Below are 18,906 nucleotides of genomic sequence, written 5' to 3'. Positions count from 1 at the left end.
CAAACAAACAGACTTAGGCTAAGATGATCAAATGGAATGCAAGGTGTTTCAATACCCTTATGTAGTTGTAGCATAAAGGATGTCAATCCATAAAGAGTGTGATATGTAAGCAGTCAAGACATGATCAATGCATTCAAGTTAAGCCAAATATCAAGTTGATTTGTTTCTAACAACCTAATGACAGAAATGGAAATGCAGAATATTACAGCAACTTAAGACAGTACTAATGCATAATTAAACTATAGAACAAGTGCAATAAACTATGCTAAGCAATAGCAAACTACTAACAAATGAATTTAAAAGCAAACTGAAATGAAACAAAGCATAAAGAAGGAAGTAAAATGGCGCTCGAGTATACACTCGGTCGAGTGCATAGTCGAGCAGGGGGTCGAGTGGTGCATAACTGAAGAACATAAGCAAACTTAACAACTTAAACAGAGACATAAAGTAATGAAACATGATGATATGCAAATACAGATAATCAATAAACAAAGTAGGCTCCTAGAGATGGATTCATGGGCTGGTGTTCAAGTTGTAGCTATCTAAATTGGTCAATAAACCTCAATCAACATGAGCTATCTCTAGACAATGATCTTGATGACTTACTAATCCATTCTCATGACAGAAGTAATGAAGTTTTAGTAACATCCTAACCCAACTCTCATTGGTGAAACCATACTAAACAGAAGTAATGAAGTTTTAGTAACATCCTAACCCAACTCTCATTGGTGAAACCATACTAAACAGGCATTAAGAATCAGACCATTACTTGTCAAAAATCACCTTATACAATCAATCTCTTGGGATAAGCATGATAATCTCCAACATTAGCTTTATCTAACAACCTAAATATTGGTATGATGCAAGGAAGCTTAAGATCTGTTCTTACCCTCTCAGATATAAGAACATCTTAGAGCACATCTAACCCAGAAGAGATATATTATCAAACAAGCTTGACCAATCCAAACAATCACAGCCCTAAACCAGCCTAATCCATCTCCAAAATCCTAACTCACTACTCAGATGAACATAACATGAAAATGATGAACATAAACCCAGAAAATTATGAAACTAGCATGATGATAAAGATAAGAGAAAGATCTACAACTTTGTTTAAAGCAACAAACTCAGATTATCAATACCCAGAAAGTTATGAGACTTACAAGGTATGAAAATCTGGAGAAAAGTAAGAACAATAGCAATAATAAAAGAGGCAAATGTTAGAAAAGTGCTAAAAACCCAAAAGGGGTAAAAACTAGGTCTTTGGTGGCTGCTGATGTGTTTTCTGACCTAAAGTGACTTGTGGGCGGCCATGGGGTACAATAGATATATATAGGACAAGAGGGAAGCCCTAAATTAGCTAGCAGACAAAATAGAGAGGCGGCTTGAATTTCTCGACCATGTGTGGTCGAGTGGCCATGGTCGAGTGCTTGTTTCCTCTGTTTCTTACTGGTTGAGTCCCTCAGCATCACACAGTCGAGTGTCTTCGGGTGTGGTGGTCAAGTGGCCTCTAAACCTTGGTTTCCATCTTGTTTCAGCCTCTATCTGCTTCACTGGTTGCACTCTACTCCTCTTAAGCTTCATTTCCATGCTCATTGGGTCCAAATCACCTGTTTAAACAAGAAACAATGCAAATCCTACTTTAATGCACAAACAGACCTTAAACTACATAAAAGTTATAAAACTATATAGCAAACCATGCAAAAGATGTAAATAAACTATGGTTAAACATGGTAAAATAAATGCATATCAATCGACCAAAGAGATTTTACAAACGGACGTTAAAAACTTAGTTTCTAAACAAATATTTGCTAGATGGCAAGCTATTTTATCTGTTTTTGACTTTGATATACAATATATAAAGGGAGAAAATAATTCCTTACCTGATTTTCTAACAAGGGAGTATTTACAGGAAAAATCTCAGGATCAACAAAATGAGTGAAACACAAAAGAAACCAATGAGTGCATCTGACTACATCAAGAATCAACCATATTTAAAAGGGAAGCAATTAACCACTAGTAACCAATTCTCTGCCTTGGCGGAGTTTCCTCATTTATCCTATGCAAAAGCCGTCAATCCCCAGCCACAAAAAATATCCACTCCATCCTCCTCACGAAAAACCACAGACCAAAAATTGTCCTACTTCCTTAAACCACAACGCCAACACCTTATTACAACCTCATTTACCAAACCAATATCCCTTAAAGACCTAACCCAATATACCAACTGCATATTTTACGAGGAAAGCCAATACCTTACTGATAACCTCACCAAAAACCGCACATTCTACGAATATATTCTCGTAGACATCAAATCAGTAGATATAACCCACCATACTGTCAAAAATGACCAAAACCTCATTTCCTACTCCACCTGTAAAATTCTCAAAGTATGCAATCCCCAAGATCTCCGGTTTATAAACCTCCACACCACAAAAGAATTCTCCATCCCGGGGTTCCATATTCCAAGATTTTCCTACACAAATTACCAAAAAGCCTTTCTCCATACCCTTTATTTACGAACTTATGATCACTCTTGGTTCCTCTCCTTCGATTTTCATTGCCCCAAGACAATACCAGGATGGTTCTACGAATGGTGGTCTTGGTTCGGCCCAACCGATGACATATATCCTCCCCAAATACCCAAAGGTTCACTATCCTACTATACTAAACACGAAAAACACCAACCCATCATCCCTCTACCTAAAATAGCCTTCCACATAAATATGGGAATACCTTGGATACTATATTGGCACTACAACCTTGTACCCTTCTTACCAGACATGCCATATTCACTAGTCCGCAAGTTCATAATCAAGTGGTGGGAAAAATATAACCTTGACCGCTGCTCCTTATCCAACTTGGAAAAATGGATTCAGACACATCAACAAATAAACCAGTCCATAGCTACAGTATCCCGAGCATTACCACCTATTCAAACAAAAACTTTACCTCGTAAACCACCAAGTCCTACAGAATCAACAACTTCATCCTCTGAAACCAAGAAAAGTAGAGGCAAAGAAAAGCTCAAGAAACTCCTCGAAACAATTGTAATGCAAATATCCTCCTCGGACGACGAAGATGATATAACACAAGACAACAATACACAAGACGACGATCCATTCTAAAACATATCTATTCAAAAAAAAAATGGTTTACACTCCTACGCAAAACCTTACTCCTAAGTTAATTTTATAAATTGTATGTGTGTGTGTGCATATATATATTTAAAATAAAACAAAAAACAAAAAACAAAAAAAATTAATAGTACAGCTCTTAAAAATATTTACTCTCTAATAAATTATGCTTGTACTTGTACTATAATTGTATATTTAGTATATTATTTTGTAGAAGAAAGAGGCAACTTCTTTCACCGACGCCATCAAGACTCCATTATTCAAGGCAACATGAAGACAAAAACCCAATTATGCAACAGTTCAACTGTCAACGAAAGACTTCAAGACCAAGAAATGAAGACTTCAAGACTATACAACAAGACAAAGACATCAATCAACAAAGGATTACTCATCTCATGCAATCCCAAAAATAGGCCATGTCTACAACAACATACGCAACTTCACACAGCTTTGTATAAATAAGAAAGAGAGAGTATTAGGAAAGAGTAGAGTGTTTTTAGCGATCGTTCACAATTTCCCTACACATCATACTCTCTAGTTTTCATAATTTTGTTTTCAAAGCTTGTATCGATACTCGTGTATTTCATATCAAGTTTAATAAAGTAAGTTTTAATCATCCCACTTGTCTATATTTTGAGTTACTCGTTTTATTTAAAGTCTTATAATTATAGTAAAGATACACCAACCTCTACATACACACCAAAAGCATTAAAATGGACAGAAATTACAATTCCTGATCAATGGAAGATTAATATTACTCAACCACCAAGAAATTTTGAACAAAGAACTATTACAAGTATAACAGAACAGTATGATGGAAAAGTATTATTAAACTTTGGTTCTTTTAGAATCCACCATCATTGAAATTTAGTTCATTCTATCCACGCTCATCTTTCCTGAGTACAGAACTGGCCAAGCTAGCACTGAATCAGAGGAAAGTGTAGAACAAATTTTAACAAAAACCCAAGGGAAAAAACCTATTATTTTTCAAGCACCAATAGCTGAACCAATTCAACAATCAGAAGTGGAATCGTCTAACAATCCTACTTTCCCAACAGCTTCAGATTTAAAATCAATAAATGTTATTATAAAAACATTTACAATAGACAAAGATTATCTTAAAGGAGAATTTTTATCAGAGTGTTTTTAGCGATCCTTCAAAAATTCCCTACACATCATACTCTCTTGTTTTCATAATTTGGTTTTCAAAGCTTGTATCTATACTCGTGTATTTCATATCAAGTTTAATAAAGTAAGTTTTAATCATCCCACTTGTCTATATTTTGAGTTACTCGTTTTATTTAAAGTCTTATAATTATAGTTATACAACAACGTTATATAACTATATTTAATCATGGGTTTTGTTATTAGAACGTATGGTATCAGAGCCAAAAGATTTTTGCTTATAGTATGATATATGTTTTTCTTAAAACATCCAAGCCAAAAGAAGTTGTGTTTAATCTAACCTTAAGCCTAGTGTTAAAAACCAATCTACCAGAACCTTGTCAAGAGAGTTGATAGCATAGGTGTTTCAGGCTATAAGAACAGAAGGCAGTGAGTTAGTTGGTAAGCCCACGCGTCATTCGTCATCGATAAGATCGGTTAGTTTGCATTTTTAGCATCAGATTAAGGATAATTTAAACATGGCATCTATGGATAGGAAGTTGTTTAAGTCTAAGCATGCATCATCTTCTACATCTAAAAAAACAATTAATTAAAGAGAAATTATGTCAAAAATTACAACCTTTAATCAAGAAATATCAAAAGATCAGCTACCACATGTTAATCCACAAAATATATATCAAATAGGAGCTTTTGATTTTAGAACTGCATATTCAATCAAAGAACATGAAAAAACTTTATCATTACAAAATGAATTTGAAGAAACTTTCTTCTATCGCTTTAGAAAACTATAAAAGAAAGAAGTTCAATTATATTCATTTTGGTCTATACAAATAGCAATTAAACCTTTATCTAGAACAGGGATTGATTCTCCAATACTCATGTTATTAAGAGATAAAACACTTTTAAAATTTGAGGACTCCTTATTAGGAGCAGTACAATCAAACTTATGCAACATAGCTATATATTTTAATTGTGCACCCAATTTTCAAGTAAGCCTATATGATCGTACAATAGTTAATACTTACATGATCGTACAATAGTTAATACTTTAGTTCTAAATGTACAATTGCCTGAAATTAAATTTCAGCAAGAAAGACATGGCTATTTGTTGTTATATCCAATCTACTTTAAGCAATCTACATGTGAGTTTAACCCACGATGTTTATTACAAGATGATAAAGGCGAACCAACAATATTAGCTGTACATAGTAAAGAAATTACAATTTCTGATCACTGGAAGATTAATATTACTCAACCACCAAGAAACTTTGAACAAAGAACTATTACAAGTATAACAAAACAATATGATTGAAAAGTATTATTAAACTTTGGTTCTTTTAGAGATCCACCATCATTGAAATTTAGTTCATTCTACCCACGTTCATCTTTCTCTGAGTACAGAACTGGCCAAGCTAGCACTGAATCAGAGGAAAGTGTAGAACAAATTTTAACAAAAACTCAAGGGAAAAAAAACCTATTATTTTTCAAGCACCAATAGCTGAACCAGTTCAACAATCAGAAGTGGGATCGTCTAACTTTCCTACTTCCCCAACAGCTTCAGATTTAAATCAATAAATGTTATTATAATAACATTTACAATAGACAAAGATTATCTTAAAGGAGAATTTTGATCAGATAAAAACATAGATAAACGAAAATGGTACTTTCAAGCTTTTAATAAAGAAAAACTTACCACTTTTAGAGAAATATGGTATAACCATATGGAAAATATAAAAGTAAATATTCCATTTTTCACATGGTTTGAAACATACGCTTTAGAAAATGGCATATACTACCCATATAAAAATGAATCAACAAACACTAATTCCACATTATACCACACATGGGAAATGACTAACGGAGAAATACACAAATCAGTCCACCCACCTTTAAAAGACATCAAAATTCACACTCCCCAAAGACAAGTAATAGCTACACCATTTATAACTGGGGAAAACCGAGATGATAAAGATTCACTATATATGGCTGACATTAAGATTGTATATGAACAAAATAATTATCAAAGTCAAATATTACATACTATTTCACGACAAATACATAACCTTGATAACAAACTAGAAAAAGACGAGAAAAACATAGCAACAAACTATCAACTGTTATCACCGCCCTTTAACGCAATCTCACCACCTCTCTTCAAACCATTAACAAAACCTAGATAGTATGATATTGTGTCTAAGTGACACTGTAACAAAGCAACAAAGCAAGAGGTCAAGCAATATGGTGATAAGGCTTTAGATATAACAAATCATAAGACAGATGATTTACTGTGCACTAGGTGTAACTATTTTGTCAAAATGGGTATAAGTGTTGTCTAAACACTCCTAATCCATCTCGAACTCTTATAGTTAGTCAAATACATTGATTTGTGACACATTTTGACCCTAAAAGCACTAACAAAGCCGTTTACTGCTTCTTAGGAAAGTTTTGTCGGTTTTAGCCTGTTTTCTCGGTTTTAGCTTGTTTTGGACAAAATGGGTATAAGTGTTGTCTAATTATAAGCCATTTACTGCTTCTTAGGAAAGTTTTGTCGGTTTTAGCCTGTTTTGGACAAAATGGGTATAAGTATTGTCTAAACACTCTTAATCCATCTCTAACTTTTATAATTAGTCAAATACAATGATTTGTGACAAATTTTGACCCTAAAAACACTATCAAAGCTGTTTACTGATTCTAAGCAATGTTTTGTTGTTTTTAGCCTGTTTTGGGACGAAATGAGTATAAGTGTTGTCTAAAGACTCCTAATCCATCTCTAACTCTTGTAATTAGCCAACTACATTGGATTGTGACACATTTTGACCCTAGAAGCACTAACAAAGCCGTTTACTGCTTCTAAGCAAAGTTTTGTTGGTTTTAGCTTGTTTTCTCGGTTTTAGCATGTTTTGGATAAAATGAGTATAAGTGTTGTCTAAACACTCCTGATCCATCTCTAACTCTTATAATTAGTCAAATACATTGATTTGTGACACATTTTGACCCTAAAAGCACTAACAAAGCCGTTTACTGCTTCTAAGTAAAGTTATGTCGATTTTAGCCTGTTTTGGGACGAAATTGGTATAAGTGTTGTCTAAAGATTCCTAATTCATCTCTAACTCTTATAATTAGTCAAATACCTTGGATTGTGACACATTTTTACTCTAGAAGCACTAACAAAGCCGTTTACTGCTTCAAACCAAAGTTTTATCAGTTTTAGCCTGTTTTTTGGTTTTAGCCTGTTTTGGGACGAAATTAGTGAATTTTATAAGGCTTAGTTGTTGTTGTAGTGAATTTTGTAAGGCTAAGATTTCTTTAAAAAGCTATACAATCCATTAAAAAGAGAAACAAACAATAAACACTCTCGAAAGAGAGAGAGAATAGAGAAAAAAAAAACAATTTGTTAGATTAAATGTAAGCCATTAGATCTAAACTATTATTTAAAATCGTATGGTCCAAATTATAGTTAGTTTTGATCTTTTAGTTATCTTATTGTTATAAGTTTAAGGATAAAGTTGTCCAAAATTAATGTGAATAATGTAAAAATAGTCCAAAAAGTATATTTATAGCATGAAGTATGTCAAATAAGAGAACTGCTTCACTCAAATAAATAAGGGTCGATTTCGTAATACTAAAGAAGTAGAAGGGTTCTTTTAGGAAATTTTTATAATCCCGGACCAGACCAGGTCTACGATACAAACTTTGATTAAAAACGATACATACATTGTTTTCGACTCATGATTAAACATTCACTAAACACAAACAATGATTAGAAACGATACACAAACTTTAACTAAACACACAAACACAAACTTTAACTAAACACAAAACACAAACTTGTTTAACTAAACACATAACACAAACTTTAACTAAACACAAAACAGAAACTCGTTTAACTAAACACATAACACAAACTTTAGCTTAACACAACCAACTATCCTAACATCTCATCAATTAGCTCCTTTCTCAGATTGATTTCAGCCTCGGACATATCAGTTTTGCTGACTAGACTCTTTAGAAGTCGTTTCTTGGAAATTCTTTCTCTCGCAGCTATTTCTTTCTCCCTGATCTCCCACGCCTTCTCTAACTTTTGTAGAGAATTACCCTCAGTTTCTGTACCATGACCATTGTTCTTTCCTTTCCTTTTGGATGCCTTAACACCTGGAGGGCGTTCATTAGCTTCTTCCTCAAGACGAGAAGTTGTATTTGAACTGGAGGAATATGTGCCACTCACATCAAGCTTTGTTCTTTTGGAGTTTTCAGGTCCTCTCAAAGCATTCGAAGAACACCACTTCTGCTCATGGCGAAGAAGCCTCCAAGCATGCTCTAGAGAGAACTTCATTTTCTGATCATTGACGTACAACTCGTTTGCCATTTGGAGAACATCATCTTCTGACTGGCCACTGGTTCTCCGACTCGAAGCTTGGTTGTAGCATCCTACAAACTTGTTGACAGTCTCATTTATTTTTTTCCACCTCTGATTACATTGAATGGCCCCTCTCTTTGGTTTACCCGCTACTGCTTCACTCGCTCCATAGTAGAATGTAATTCGCTCCCAAAAGGAACCACCCTTTTGCCCATTGCCCACGACTGGATCTTTGCTAGTGTTTAACCAACCACTGATCAAGACAATATCTTCCTAGGCAGTCCATCGGATTCTAGCTTCCCTTGCGTTTTCAGCTACCTCTTTGACATCACTAAATTTTGTACTAAACTGAGGGATAGGTGATGAGCTTATTTGCATAGGTGAAGAGCTTATTTGGATAGGTGATGAGCTTGTTTGGATAGGAGGAGAAAAAGATGGAAGAGATTATGGATTATTCACCCCAACTTGGCTACTCAAGAGGTCTGTAAAGTTTAGAGAAAAGCTACATGAATTGCTAGAGCCCATACCCTAAACTATATGAAAGATGGAGAGAAGAAGAATTGGTTTCGGTGGTTTGGGGATACAGAACAATAGAAGCTAAATGAATAGACTCGTTCGTAACCCATATGGTGAAGCGGTTAGGTGGAGTTTAAGTGTGTTTTGTGTTTAAGTTCAAGCAATCAATGACAACTACCAAAACTTGAGTAAGTGCTTAACTACCAAAACAACTCAAACTTGAGTAAGTGCTTAACAATCAATGACAACTACCAAAACAATAAGTGTCACAAATCAAACTATCACTGTCAAAATCAAACCAAGACTTCAAACAAGACTTAAAACATAACCATAACCCTAGATAAATCAAGACCTTTTTATTCTAGCAAGCAAAATAAATCAATCCACAACTGAATAAAAACACACCTTTTTATTCGACTAATGGGCAAATTTAAACATCCCTGGACCATTTCTGTTGCACACAGCTTCTCGTGTGCAGATGCCAGAATATCTGCCAAAACAAGCACAAAACCCATGTCAACAGATTAGCTATATAGATTCACAGATTTATTAGAAGAAACAAGTTGTAGATAGTTGGATTTTTCCTTTGAACAATGCCATAGATAATTGACAGATAAACCCCAAAAAAAAAATAGCAAATCGAGTAATCAACACAGGTACTTGCCTTGTTCTTCTAACTACAAGCCAAAGAAATAAAAGGTAAAAAAAAGGCTTACTTGCTGGGTTCGAACATCAATTGCAGGTACTTGCCTTGTTCTTTTATCCAGAGTTCGAACATCAATTGTAGGTACTTGCCTTGTTCTGTAATACCTATCCCACTGCAGTATAAACATGTACCATGTGAATATCTGTTTATAATGGTGTAGCACTTGTGATGTAACCGGAAATTTCATCAAGCAAGTAGATCAAATTGAAATCAAAGTTGCAAAAATCATCAACCCCAAAAGCTTAAAGAAGGTATATCACGATCACTAAACCACAAATTAAGAGGCTAATGCTAAACAATCAAACAAAACAGATAGAGATAATTAAATCTTCATGTCATCTTAGAACAGAGACATCGAGATCCATACCTGATACAATATGTTCCGTGAAACCAAGAAGGACAAATCTCAGCAAGAAGAAGACGACGACGAGTGATCAATTTTATTTGGAAACCGATCAGAAAGTCGATTGTTTTGTTTTCCACGATTTTGATAAATCGATTCATGTTTTTTCGTTGTTTTGGTTGTATCCAAAGAGAGAGAGGACAGCAAATGAATAAAAGAGAAAGAAAAAAAAACAAAAATAAAACAAAATAAATCTTACCCACTACATAAGCGACACGTTGAGAGTCTGTGAGTGTCTAAAAAATGGGTGCAGAGACACAGCTCTCTCACAATTCACAATTAAAACTTTATTTTTCATCCACTTAAATACTAATAAAAAAAAAAAAAAAAAGACTGCAATGGGATAGCGTCTCCGATTGGATTGTTGAAGTTAAAAAAAATAAATTGGAAAACGAAGAAGCCAAGAGAGAGAGAGAGAGAAGTCTGAAACATATCCGGAGATGGGGGACGAGAAGGTTAAAGATGAAGCGATGCAGATAATGGGAATGTTTCAGATTCTTCCGAGACTCGTCGTCTTTGATCTCGATTACACTCTCTGGCCTTTTTACTGGTACCCTAAATCTTTTGTCTTTTCTTCATTCAAATTCCATCCCCAATTTTTTTGTGGAACTTGTTTCGTTTTATCAAATTGGTAATCAGGTTGTATGAATTGGAGAAAAAAGTAAGAGTTTTAAAGAAGAGTGTGAATTGATCGATCACACTGTTTGTTTTTGATACTGCTTTGGAAGAAGTTTGCATCTTTTTGAAATTAGTTTCGAATGTTTTTTGATGTTATGGATTTGTGTGACTCGTTCGTTTCAGCGAATGCCTTTCGAAACGCGAAATGCCGTCTCTGTATCCACAAGCAAAAGGTATACTGAGTGCTCTGAAAGAAAAGGGAATTGAAATGGCTATTGCTTCGAGATCTCCTACTTCTGATATTGCTAACACATTTCTTGATAAACTCAACATTAAGCCCATGTTTGTCGCCAAGGTTAGTTTCAATCATCTTCTTCTTTTTGTTGTCTCCTTTGTGTCTCTCTTCTCTTCTTCTATGTGGTTCATTGTGTTAGCCGCCAAATCATTGTCTAGTGATGTTTCTTCAGACTTACCTCACGTGTGTTGTTAGATAAAGTGTCCTTCTGGTACCACATTTGATATATGCATCGTAGTTCAAAACGTATTGGAAAGGAATAGGAAGTTGTTGTTGATATCTGCCTGGCATAGGGTAATAATAATAATACTTCTGGGATTGTTTCAGGAAATTTACTCAAGTTGGACGCACAAGACAGACCATTTTCAGAAGATTCACACAAGGACGGGAGTGCCTTTTACTGCGATGCTCTTCTTCGATGATGAGGACAGAAACATCAAATCAGTTAAGACAAACTCCTACTTTGTGGCTAGTTTGAACTTTATGTCGCGTGGTAGGGACTATTTCTTTTACTATGTGCGTGCACTAAGATTGAATCTTTGGTGTGTGTGTGTGTGAATAAAAAAAAAACAGGTTTCGAAAATGGGAGTGACAAGCATCTTGGTGGGCAGTGGAGTTACGCTTGGAGCATTCAGACAGGGGCTTACTGAATTTACTCAAAATCAGAACAGTATCGAGAAGAATAAACAGGTTTGGCGCGACAAGTATTCTGGAAAGCCTGCTTCATCAGAGACAAACAAAGACTGAGACATTCATTTCCGTCCATCGGATACCCAACATTCTTGAGTGTTGTTGTATTTATTTCCCATTATTTACTACAAATGAGTTACATGGGTACCTCGAGATCTGTATTAATGTCTGAAAGATTAATTTGGCTGTTAATGCTATCTGGCTAAGCAAACTGATTTATTCGGCTTTCACTTAAAAGAAAAAAAAACATATGCTTGTTCCTAAAGATATACATTCTCTCAACTTCTTTGGATAGAAGCAAGCAACAAGCTCGTTAATGTTAATGTTAAATGTTTTTTTTTTCTTTCGTGACCCACTACTTTGATGTATTGGAGAATAATGCTATGAAGAGTGAAGTTAGGAATTTTGATTATTCTTCTCGGCTCCGAGAAACAAATATAAGTTGCATCTTCTAATAAGCTAATAATACCCTCACCAACAAAACCTTTGTTAATCATGTGTTTCACTATACCTCCCCCACGCACAACCGATTTCAAGGAGAGAGAACAAATCTTTTCCATCACCAAATGAATGAGAAATGCGTGCAAATCAGAACCGTCCGTTCCCATTAGTTTCTGTCCTTGATCTTCTTGTACCCGGCAACTCCTCATGTTTCCCTTCAAAACCAATTCTGTAACCTCTCTCAACTGATTCCGCTTCTAAGGGCAGCTCGTCTAATGTCTGTTTTAACTATATCAATTAGACACATTTTAACAAGTTTAAATTGCATTTTCTTCAAGGCAAACCCCTTTGAACTTACCCGATTAGCCTGCTGAAGAATGCGAAGAGTCTCCTGCGTGCGTTTCCTCTTTATCGCTAACTCATCCGGCTCTTTCAACAATTCTTCAATCAAGTTCTCCCTGCCCCCATCCACCAGATTTTTTAGTTCATAAAAAAAAAAAAAGACTATTCACAAAATCAGATGAGACACATGGTTTCTTTCATCACCTGTAAAGCTTCTCGATGAAAACATTGTGCAGCTCACGTTTCGAGTAATTTACCTGTGTATATTATCAATTACATAAAATAGTTACAAATCCACTCACAGCTGAGTTACTTCAGGTGGAGTAGAAGATCGACAGACACTATTAGTTACAAGTGTCATCAATGAACGTTGCTTGACAGTTGAAATTTTAAAAAAACTTTGAAGATCTCAAGTAATACCACAATGTGAATATTTTATAAGAGGGAGGAGAGACTAACCAGAAAATGCATGATTGCTTTCGGGACCAAGTCCTCAACATTCTTCCTTACAATGTCATAGTAGGATTTCAATAATAGCTTTGTTATCTGAATCTCAACTGACTCCTGTTCTGAATGATTTTCAGATGACCTCAACACAGTTGGAGGCTTCAAAAACCAAACATTTATGAGGTGAATAGGTAGTAAATAATTATACTGTATTGGGAAAGTATGAGGAGCTTGAGAAGGCACAAGATATTATACCTCCTTCAAATAGATTGTTGACAAGTTCTGATACATAGCTTGAGTAGCTTCGCTGAATGGTTTGTTTAGTAAGTTGTTTTTAGCAGCTGCCTGAACATCACTCCCCCGAAACATTGATGCTAAACCAGTCCAGGTGTTTCCTACACAGAGCATTGGGTTCTTCAACAAATAAAGACCAGACATGTATGCTCGTATGTAAGTCATACCTTAGACAATGAATTCTATCATTTCAGTCAAAAATCGTCTGAGAACTACATATATTCATTTAACCATGCATACATGCAACGCTGAAAAACGAATGTAATAACATTTACCAGCTGGTCCGGACTTTTCAGCATCTGCTGCAGCAGCTAGAACACCCTGTGAAAAAATTTTATGGAAATATGTTATATGGTATAAGAAGTCTTTAGCTGGATCTTTGTACTCTCCTCATGGGCTTTCGGAAGCAGGAGACAGACTATAAATGTCACAGAGTCAAATACACACATAACATAAACAAAAAAATGACATACCAGATCAGTGACGCTTCCATTAGTTTGCCGGCCGAGAAAAGATCGGGTTTTTATTTGACTCGCAGAAGACGCTGCCTTCTCAGGCTCCACTGTATCCTGTTTAGTCAAAAGGAACATATAAAAAAAATTGTACTATTCACAAAGAGAAACACATAAGCAATATTAATGCTTTGCTAAGACATTTGCCCACCTTTGGCCGCGTAACAGGATGCGAAATCCTAGAAGATTTTACTTGTTGCATTGCAAGCTCCACAGCTTTGGTTCCCCCAATAAAATTTGGGTGTGAGGTATTTATGTAATCCATCTGCAAATGGTAAGCTTAAAAATTTAAACCGAATTTCCAGCATTCACAACCAGCATAATTCCGAATCCAAATTTAAAAGAGGCTCTATTCAGTAAAATTGAGTAATCGATTATCTCAAACTTAATGCCCCTGCTAATCCACCCGCATGACAGGAAAAACAAAAATCAGTATATAGTTTAGATATCTCAGCATATTTAACATAACTGACCATGCAATCAGTAGTGCGTTGAGCTTAAATTCTTCATGCATACCTCCATTTCAAGAAGATCCCGGATCATTGCTTGTGAAGGCTCAAGACCTTCTCGCAGAAAGTTCCCAATAACCTCGTCCATGCGCTTTTGCAGGACAGGAAACCGCTGTAACTCAGTCATCATACACTGATGACTAATCTGTAGAGAAATTTTCTATTTAAAATTCAAGATCAAGTAAATTTAACAGTAAGTATAATAACGTAGCACATGACAAATCACACCTTTATTAGCTCATCATAAATGAACCTAGCACACTGAAGGCTGGGATCTAATAAACGGGATATTTGCCTCCTGACAAGAACTTCAAATGGAACCTATGCAGAAGAGAATGAAAACAAGAGATACTTATCAGAGTAGCTAAAAAGTACAAAGCTCAAGCAATTTAAGTATGTGGAAAGTACTGATAAGCAGGATTTGGGGATAAAGACCTACATCTGGAACAAATAATGCAGATCTGGGACCAGTTGCATTTTGTATTGCAGTCCGAATATCCTCATCTGTTAAGTCTTCACACGGATCAACCTCCTTCAGAAGCAAAGTGAAGGAAACAAATAGGTTAAGCTCTAAAACCCGTACCAAGTAGCACTAAGCCACTGACAACATTAGTAGCTACAGGAATGTAAAAGATCACTATATAGCAGAGATATAGATCAATTTCAAGCGATAGCAGATCAGATGCTTCGAAAGATGCAGGGAATTGAATAAACACAAAACACTGATTATTTTTCTAACTGAAGTAATTTTACTCGTAAAAAACTGCATACATGGCACGCTTCCAAGAGCTTAAAACCTGAAACGAACTGTCTGCCTTCTAGGTCAATAACCACACTAATTATACTAAGATATCCACACAGAGTTAATGGTTTTACTAATCAATTAATTATCTTATAAATAGAAAGTCACCCATACGTGTATATGTTTTATGTCAATAGCAACAAAATGAACCTCCAAGTGAAGACCACAAGTGATACCCTAATTTAAATTAAATTATGATGCCATCACCTAACTAAGATATAGCCTAATGCACAAACTTGGAACAACAAAACAAAAGGCATCTAATAATTGAGATGAGGATCGAGGGAAAACTTTAAAAATGTACAAACAAACCTCTAAGCTCTTTACAAAGACTGATTGGAAGATGTAGAGAATTCTTGCTCCACCGGAAAGCTCAGATGTAGACATTTCTTTACTTTTCCCTTCCAGGGTTGAGGAGAAAGCTGTTATGAAGAATTAAACCGTGATAAGGACCAATACCAACCTAAGAAACTAACATTTGTCGCCTAAACAGAAAGAGAACCCATCTTCAGATATTACCTTCACAGTATTTTGTAAGAAAACTGAGGAGAAGAGCTCCTTGACCACCCTATGAATTTCAAAACAATACAGACCCAGAGAAAGCTGTAAGTTAAATAGCCACAGTGATAAACTTATATATGTTTTAAATGACATATTATGAGGCAAGTATATATTAGAAGCAAATGTAACTGGAAAGCATTTCTAGCTACAAAAGAAAAGATGTCTAGTAATTGTGCCAGACACCTTTCTCTACATATCTGAACGCGTTCAAACACTAACTACATAAATTATTCATATCTCGTTCTACTCAAAATAAGCTGAAAAGGCTCCCACATATGTCAAGAAGACAATCACATACATGTATAAAATTGTATTCACAACGAAAACTGAGCAAAGAAACCATACAACCCAAAAATAAGTAGCTAAAACTGGCTGAAAAACACATACCCTGGACTCTCTTATATCCCCATAGCTCTCATACTCCTTTGCTGTAGCAAACAATGCACTGTTGATACGCGACTTTAAAGTAGGAAGCATTGCCTTGATGTGTTGGACAAGGATCTGCAAAAAAATGGAAAAGGGACTAGCTCCCATTAGACAGCTTCTAATATTACAGATAATAGAAACCTATGAAAAGCCATCTCTAGAAAAGGAGAAATTAATTCACAGAAAGAGCATTCACCATATGAAAATGAAATCAACAACCATAATGAGCATATGTTTCCGATTTTTCTTAAATATATACAGTGAGGAGAAGCAACATAGTATCCTAAAGTTCCTAACTCCTATCTGAAATGGCACAATCAGACTACGTAAGGTGAGGAAACATGATATAAAAGCCAATTTGCTGTCAATTAGAAACATGAGACCTAGAAAGTGTATCTCTTATGGAGCTTGTGTCTTGACTGCATAATAAGATAATCATAAAAAGGGAATTTAAAGATCGACTGCAGATAATACCTGATTTAATTTCTTTGCTAGTTGAGGAACACCCAAACGATCAGTGAGACCGCTGTAAGCCTGTTTAGTTAGAAAACAAAAAAAATATATATATAATCTACGCAGAAGTAAATAATTAGGTGTCCGATTTTCAGCTAGTGGACAGCTATACCAATAATCCCGTATCAGAACAGTCAAAGTAACACTGAGAAATCAAATAGAAAGAATGAAGCAGCCTTACAGGACGACTAAGAAAGAACTTTTCCTCTGCAATAAGAGCATCCTTGATGCTACGGTTCATCAAAATATCCTGTTAAAGAAATCAATACCCAAATAAATTCTTTTGTTGGGTAAAGTGCAGAGGCGACAGAGCAAGAGCTAAAGCAAACTTAATATAGTATAATTTGGTAACAACGAACACATATTAATTAAAGGTAGAATATATAAGGTAAAAGAGGAGTCGACGAGGTATAATGATAGCACAAAATAAGCTCATTATGATAGAACAACAACAATATGCATCATATTCATGTTGTAAATGTTTTATGAAAACAGGGTTTACCTCCTGACTACGATTTACAACTCCCACATATCCAAGTCGAAGAGGAATTGTTTTTCCAAGAAGGTGATTCCGAGCATCAGTACCTCTGTCCATAATATCCAACTGAATCATAGAGAAAATAGAGCAGCCATGAGAAATAGAGTAGTTTGCCATTACAGCTAATTCTTAAAAAACAAGAAACTTTCAGGAGCAAATATATGAAGAGAGAAACCACACCTTTGTGATTACACCAATGGTTCTATGACCTGAGGACAGTAAAATTAATATGCAAAAGCAAAAGGTGAATAATCCTGTATATCAATGAAATGAATAAAATTCGCAGTTGACTTGATGAAACCAAAAAATTCACCATCAGGATCAGCATTTCCAGCGATTTGCAAGGCGTCAGAGTTGGCTAAATCGGAATTAGCAGGGGTAACAGCAAGTATCAAGCAGCTAGGGTTCTTAATGTAAGACAAGATCATGGTTCTTATACGAGCTTCGATATCAGATGGCTGATCACCAACAGGAACCTTAGTGATACCAGGAAGATCCACAAGAGAGATATCCAAAACATTAGGGGAAGATATTTTCAAACGAATTGGATTATCTGATACACCTTTGTTCTCTCCTGATATTCTATTAGTCTCAGCCTACACAAACAATTTAAACCATATCATCAAAACTGATCTGTGACAAAGAAGCTACACCAACACTTGGAACAAGAGAATGAATAACTAAACCTCAATCTCACGGCGAATCTCGGAGAAATCGTAGATGCGTTTAGCAGGATTGTGGTGAAGAAACTCGCCCCACTCTTCATCGGATCCACCTTCGGAGCGAGGTTTCGTCTGAAGGAGCTGGAGAACGAGAGGTCGTCGCGTGCAGATATCATTACCGCGAGGAAGAAAATCACGGCCGACGAGTGCTTCTAGGACGCTGGATTTGCCGCTGCTTTGGCTCCCGACGACGGCTACTTGCGGGAGCTGGATCGTCGATTTGCTTCCTAGCTGAGCGAATATGTCTTGAAGCTTGTTCACAATCGGAATCACGGAGGAGCCTAGTGGCGTGACGGCGGAGGCCGAGGGCGACGGAGGAAGATCGTCGACGGACATTGAAGTGAATGATCTTAAGTAGGACTTGGAAAAGAGGGCTTAGGGTTTTGAGAAGATTTGTTGCAAGAGAGAGGTTCGTGATGAAGAAGAAGAAGAAGAAGAAACTCTTTTGAGAGTTAAAAAATTAGAGTTTAAATTGAATCTTTTTGGGTTGGGTCAAATCTGTTTAGGTGATAATATCTCCTCCGCAATTGTAAAACATTTTATACTTTCTATCGGTTTTTCTTAAATATTTTAAATTTAATTTAATTAATATTGGTTGTTTTGGTCCCAACAAAAAAAGAAACATTTAACATTGGTAATTTTTTAGTATCAACAATACATACTTTGTATTCATCTTCTTAAACGGAATGAGTATAATTTGAAGTGTTCAAATAGAAAATTTTCAAAGTTTCTTTTTTAAACAAAAGAAATTTTCATTTTAATATTAGTATTGACAAGGTGATTTGGTGCCACCCATAGAATATTCAATTAGGAAAATCATAACTAAATTGGTTAGTTAAAAATCTATCATGAATCAACAAATCATCAATAATGTCCATGATAATCATATTGTATAATCCAATTAAACAAAGAGAGTATAAGGATATGGTGGTTGACATTAGTTCATGATCCT

At 35.5% G+C, this 18,906-nt stretch overlaps 2 protein-coding genes and 1 long non-coding RNA gene across 8 annotated transcripts; 1 reads left to right on the top strand and 2 right to left on the bottom strand.

Annotated features, from left to right (window-relative positions):
* Positions 1 to 1,063: 1,063 nt before the first annotated feature.
* Positions 1,064 to 10,452, bottom strand: LOC109131030 (uncharacterized). Of its 4 annotated transcripts, XR_015590617.1 has the most exons (5): positions 10,209 to 10,386; positions 9,852 to 9,953; positions 9,541 to 9,625; positions 2,953 to 2,994; positions 1,064 to 1,610 (listed from the first exon to the last, which is right to left on the bottom strand). It is a non-coding gene; the product is annotated as an uncharacterized LOC109131030 (long non-coding RNA). The 4 variants fall into 4 exon arrangements; XR_015590616.1 differs by lacking the exon at positions 2,953 to 2,994; XR_015590618.1 differs by lacking the exons at positions 1,064 to 1,610; positions 2,953 to 2,994 and adding an exon at positions 3,783 to 4,060.
* A 26-nt stretch (positions 10,453 to 10,478) lies between these two features.
* LOC104766658 (uncharacterized) lies at positions 10,479 to 12,112 on the top strand. Its single transcript, XM_010490579.3, has 4 exons — positions 10,479 to 10,794; positions 11,046 to 11,217; positions 11,485 to 11,601; positions 11,731 to 12,112. Exons 1-4 carry the CDS (start codon positions 10,685 to 10,687, stop codon positions 11,902 to 11,904), a joined length of 573 nt encoding a protein of 190 aa, XP_010488881.1. The 5' UTR covers positions 10,479 to 10,684; the 3' UTR covers positions 11,905 to 12,112.
* A 119-nt stretch (positions 12,113 to 12,231) lies between these two features.
* On the bottom strand, positions 12,232 to 18,490 carry LOC104766657 (dynamin-related protein 3B). Of its 3 annotated transcripts, none has more exons than XM_087500763.1 (20): positions 17,919 to 18,490; positions 17,546 to 17,828; positions 17,413 to 17,441; positions 17,197 to 17,298; positions 16,876 to 16,944; positions 16,656 to 16,715; positions 16,143 to 16,256; positions 15,714 to 15,762; positions 15,507 to 15,616; positions 14,832 to 14,924; positions 14,621 to 14,713; positions 14,400 to 14,537; positions 14,035 to 14,148; positions 13,845 to 13,940; positions 13,647 to 13,692; positions 13,333 to 13,472; positions 13,090 to 13,236; positions 12,835 to 12,887; positions 12,647 to 12,746; positions 12,232 to 12,567 (listed from the first exon to the last, which is right to left on the bottom strand). In XM_087500763.1, the coding sequence occupies exons 1-20, from the start codon at positions 18,288 to 18,290 to the stop codon at positions 12,436 to 12,438; spliced, it is 2,340 nt and encodes a 779-aa protein (XP_087356889.1). In that variant the 5' UTR covers positions 18,291 to 18,490; the 3' UTR covers positions 12,232 to 12,435. The 3 variants fall into 3 exon arrangements, 2 of the variants coding, with proteins under 2 accessions (XP_087356889.1, XP_087356890.1); XM_087500764.1 differs by having other exon boundaries at positions 16,656 to 16,707; positions 17,919 to 18,439; XR_015590615.1 differs by lacking the exons at positions 12,232 to 12,567; positions 12,647 to 12,746; positions 12,835 to 12,887; ... (1 more) ...; positions 13,333 to 13,472; positions 13,647 to 13,692 and having other exon boundaries at positions 13,892 to 13,940; positions 14,357 to 14,537; positions 17,919 to 18,462.
* Positions 18,491 to 18,906: the final 416 nt, after the last annotated feature.

Source organism: Camelina sativa, chromosome 19, assembly GCF_030686135.1.
Source record: "Camelina sativa cultivar CO46 ecotype springtype chromosome 19, ASM3068613v1".
NCBI classification, from domain to species: Eukaryota; Viridiplantae; Streptophyta; class Magnoliopsida; order Brassicales; family Brassicaceae; genus Camelina; species Camelina sativa.
The sequence above is the reverse complement of the archived record's forward strand: the minus strand, read 5'-3'. Positions and strand labels throughout refer to the sequence as shown.

Bases quoted from the DNA above. Each gene is read 5' to 3' on its own strand.
- LOC104766657 (XM_087500763.1), bottom strand. From the start codon at position 18,290: ATGTCCGTCGACGATCTTCCTCCGTCGCCCTCGGCCTCCGCCGTCACG. The intron at 17,442-17,545 runs GTGAATTTTTTG...TACTGTCCTCAG, and splicing joins TGGAAATGCTGATCCTGATG to GTCATAGAACCATTGGTGTA. The intron at 16,257-16,655 runs GTATTATCTGCA...ATTTTTTTGCAG, and splicing joins TAGCAAAGAAATTAAATCAG to ATCCTTGTCCAACACATCAA.
- LOC104766658 (XM_010490579.3), top strand. From the start codon at position 10,685: ATGGGGGACGAGAAGGTTAAAGATGAAGCGATGCAGATAATGGGAATG. The intron at 10,795-11,045 runs GTACCCTAAATC...CGTTCGTTTCAG, and splicing joins ACTCTCTGGCCTTTTTACTG to CGAATGCCTTTCGAAACGCG. The intron at 11,218-11,484 runs GTTAGTTTCAAT...GGATTGTTTCAG, and splicing joins AGCCCATGTTTGTCGCCAAG to GAAATTTACTCAAGTTGGAC.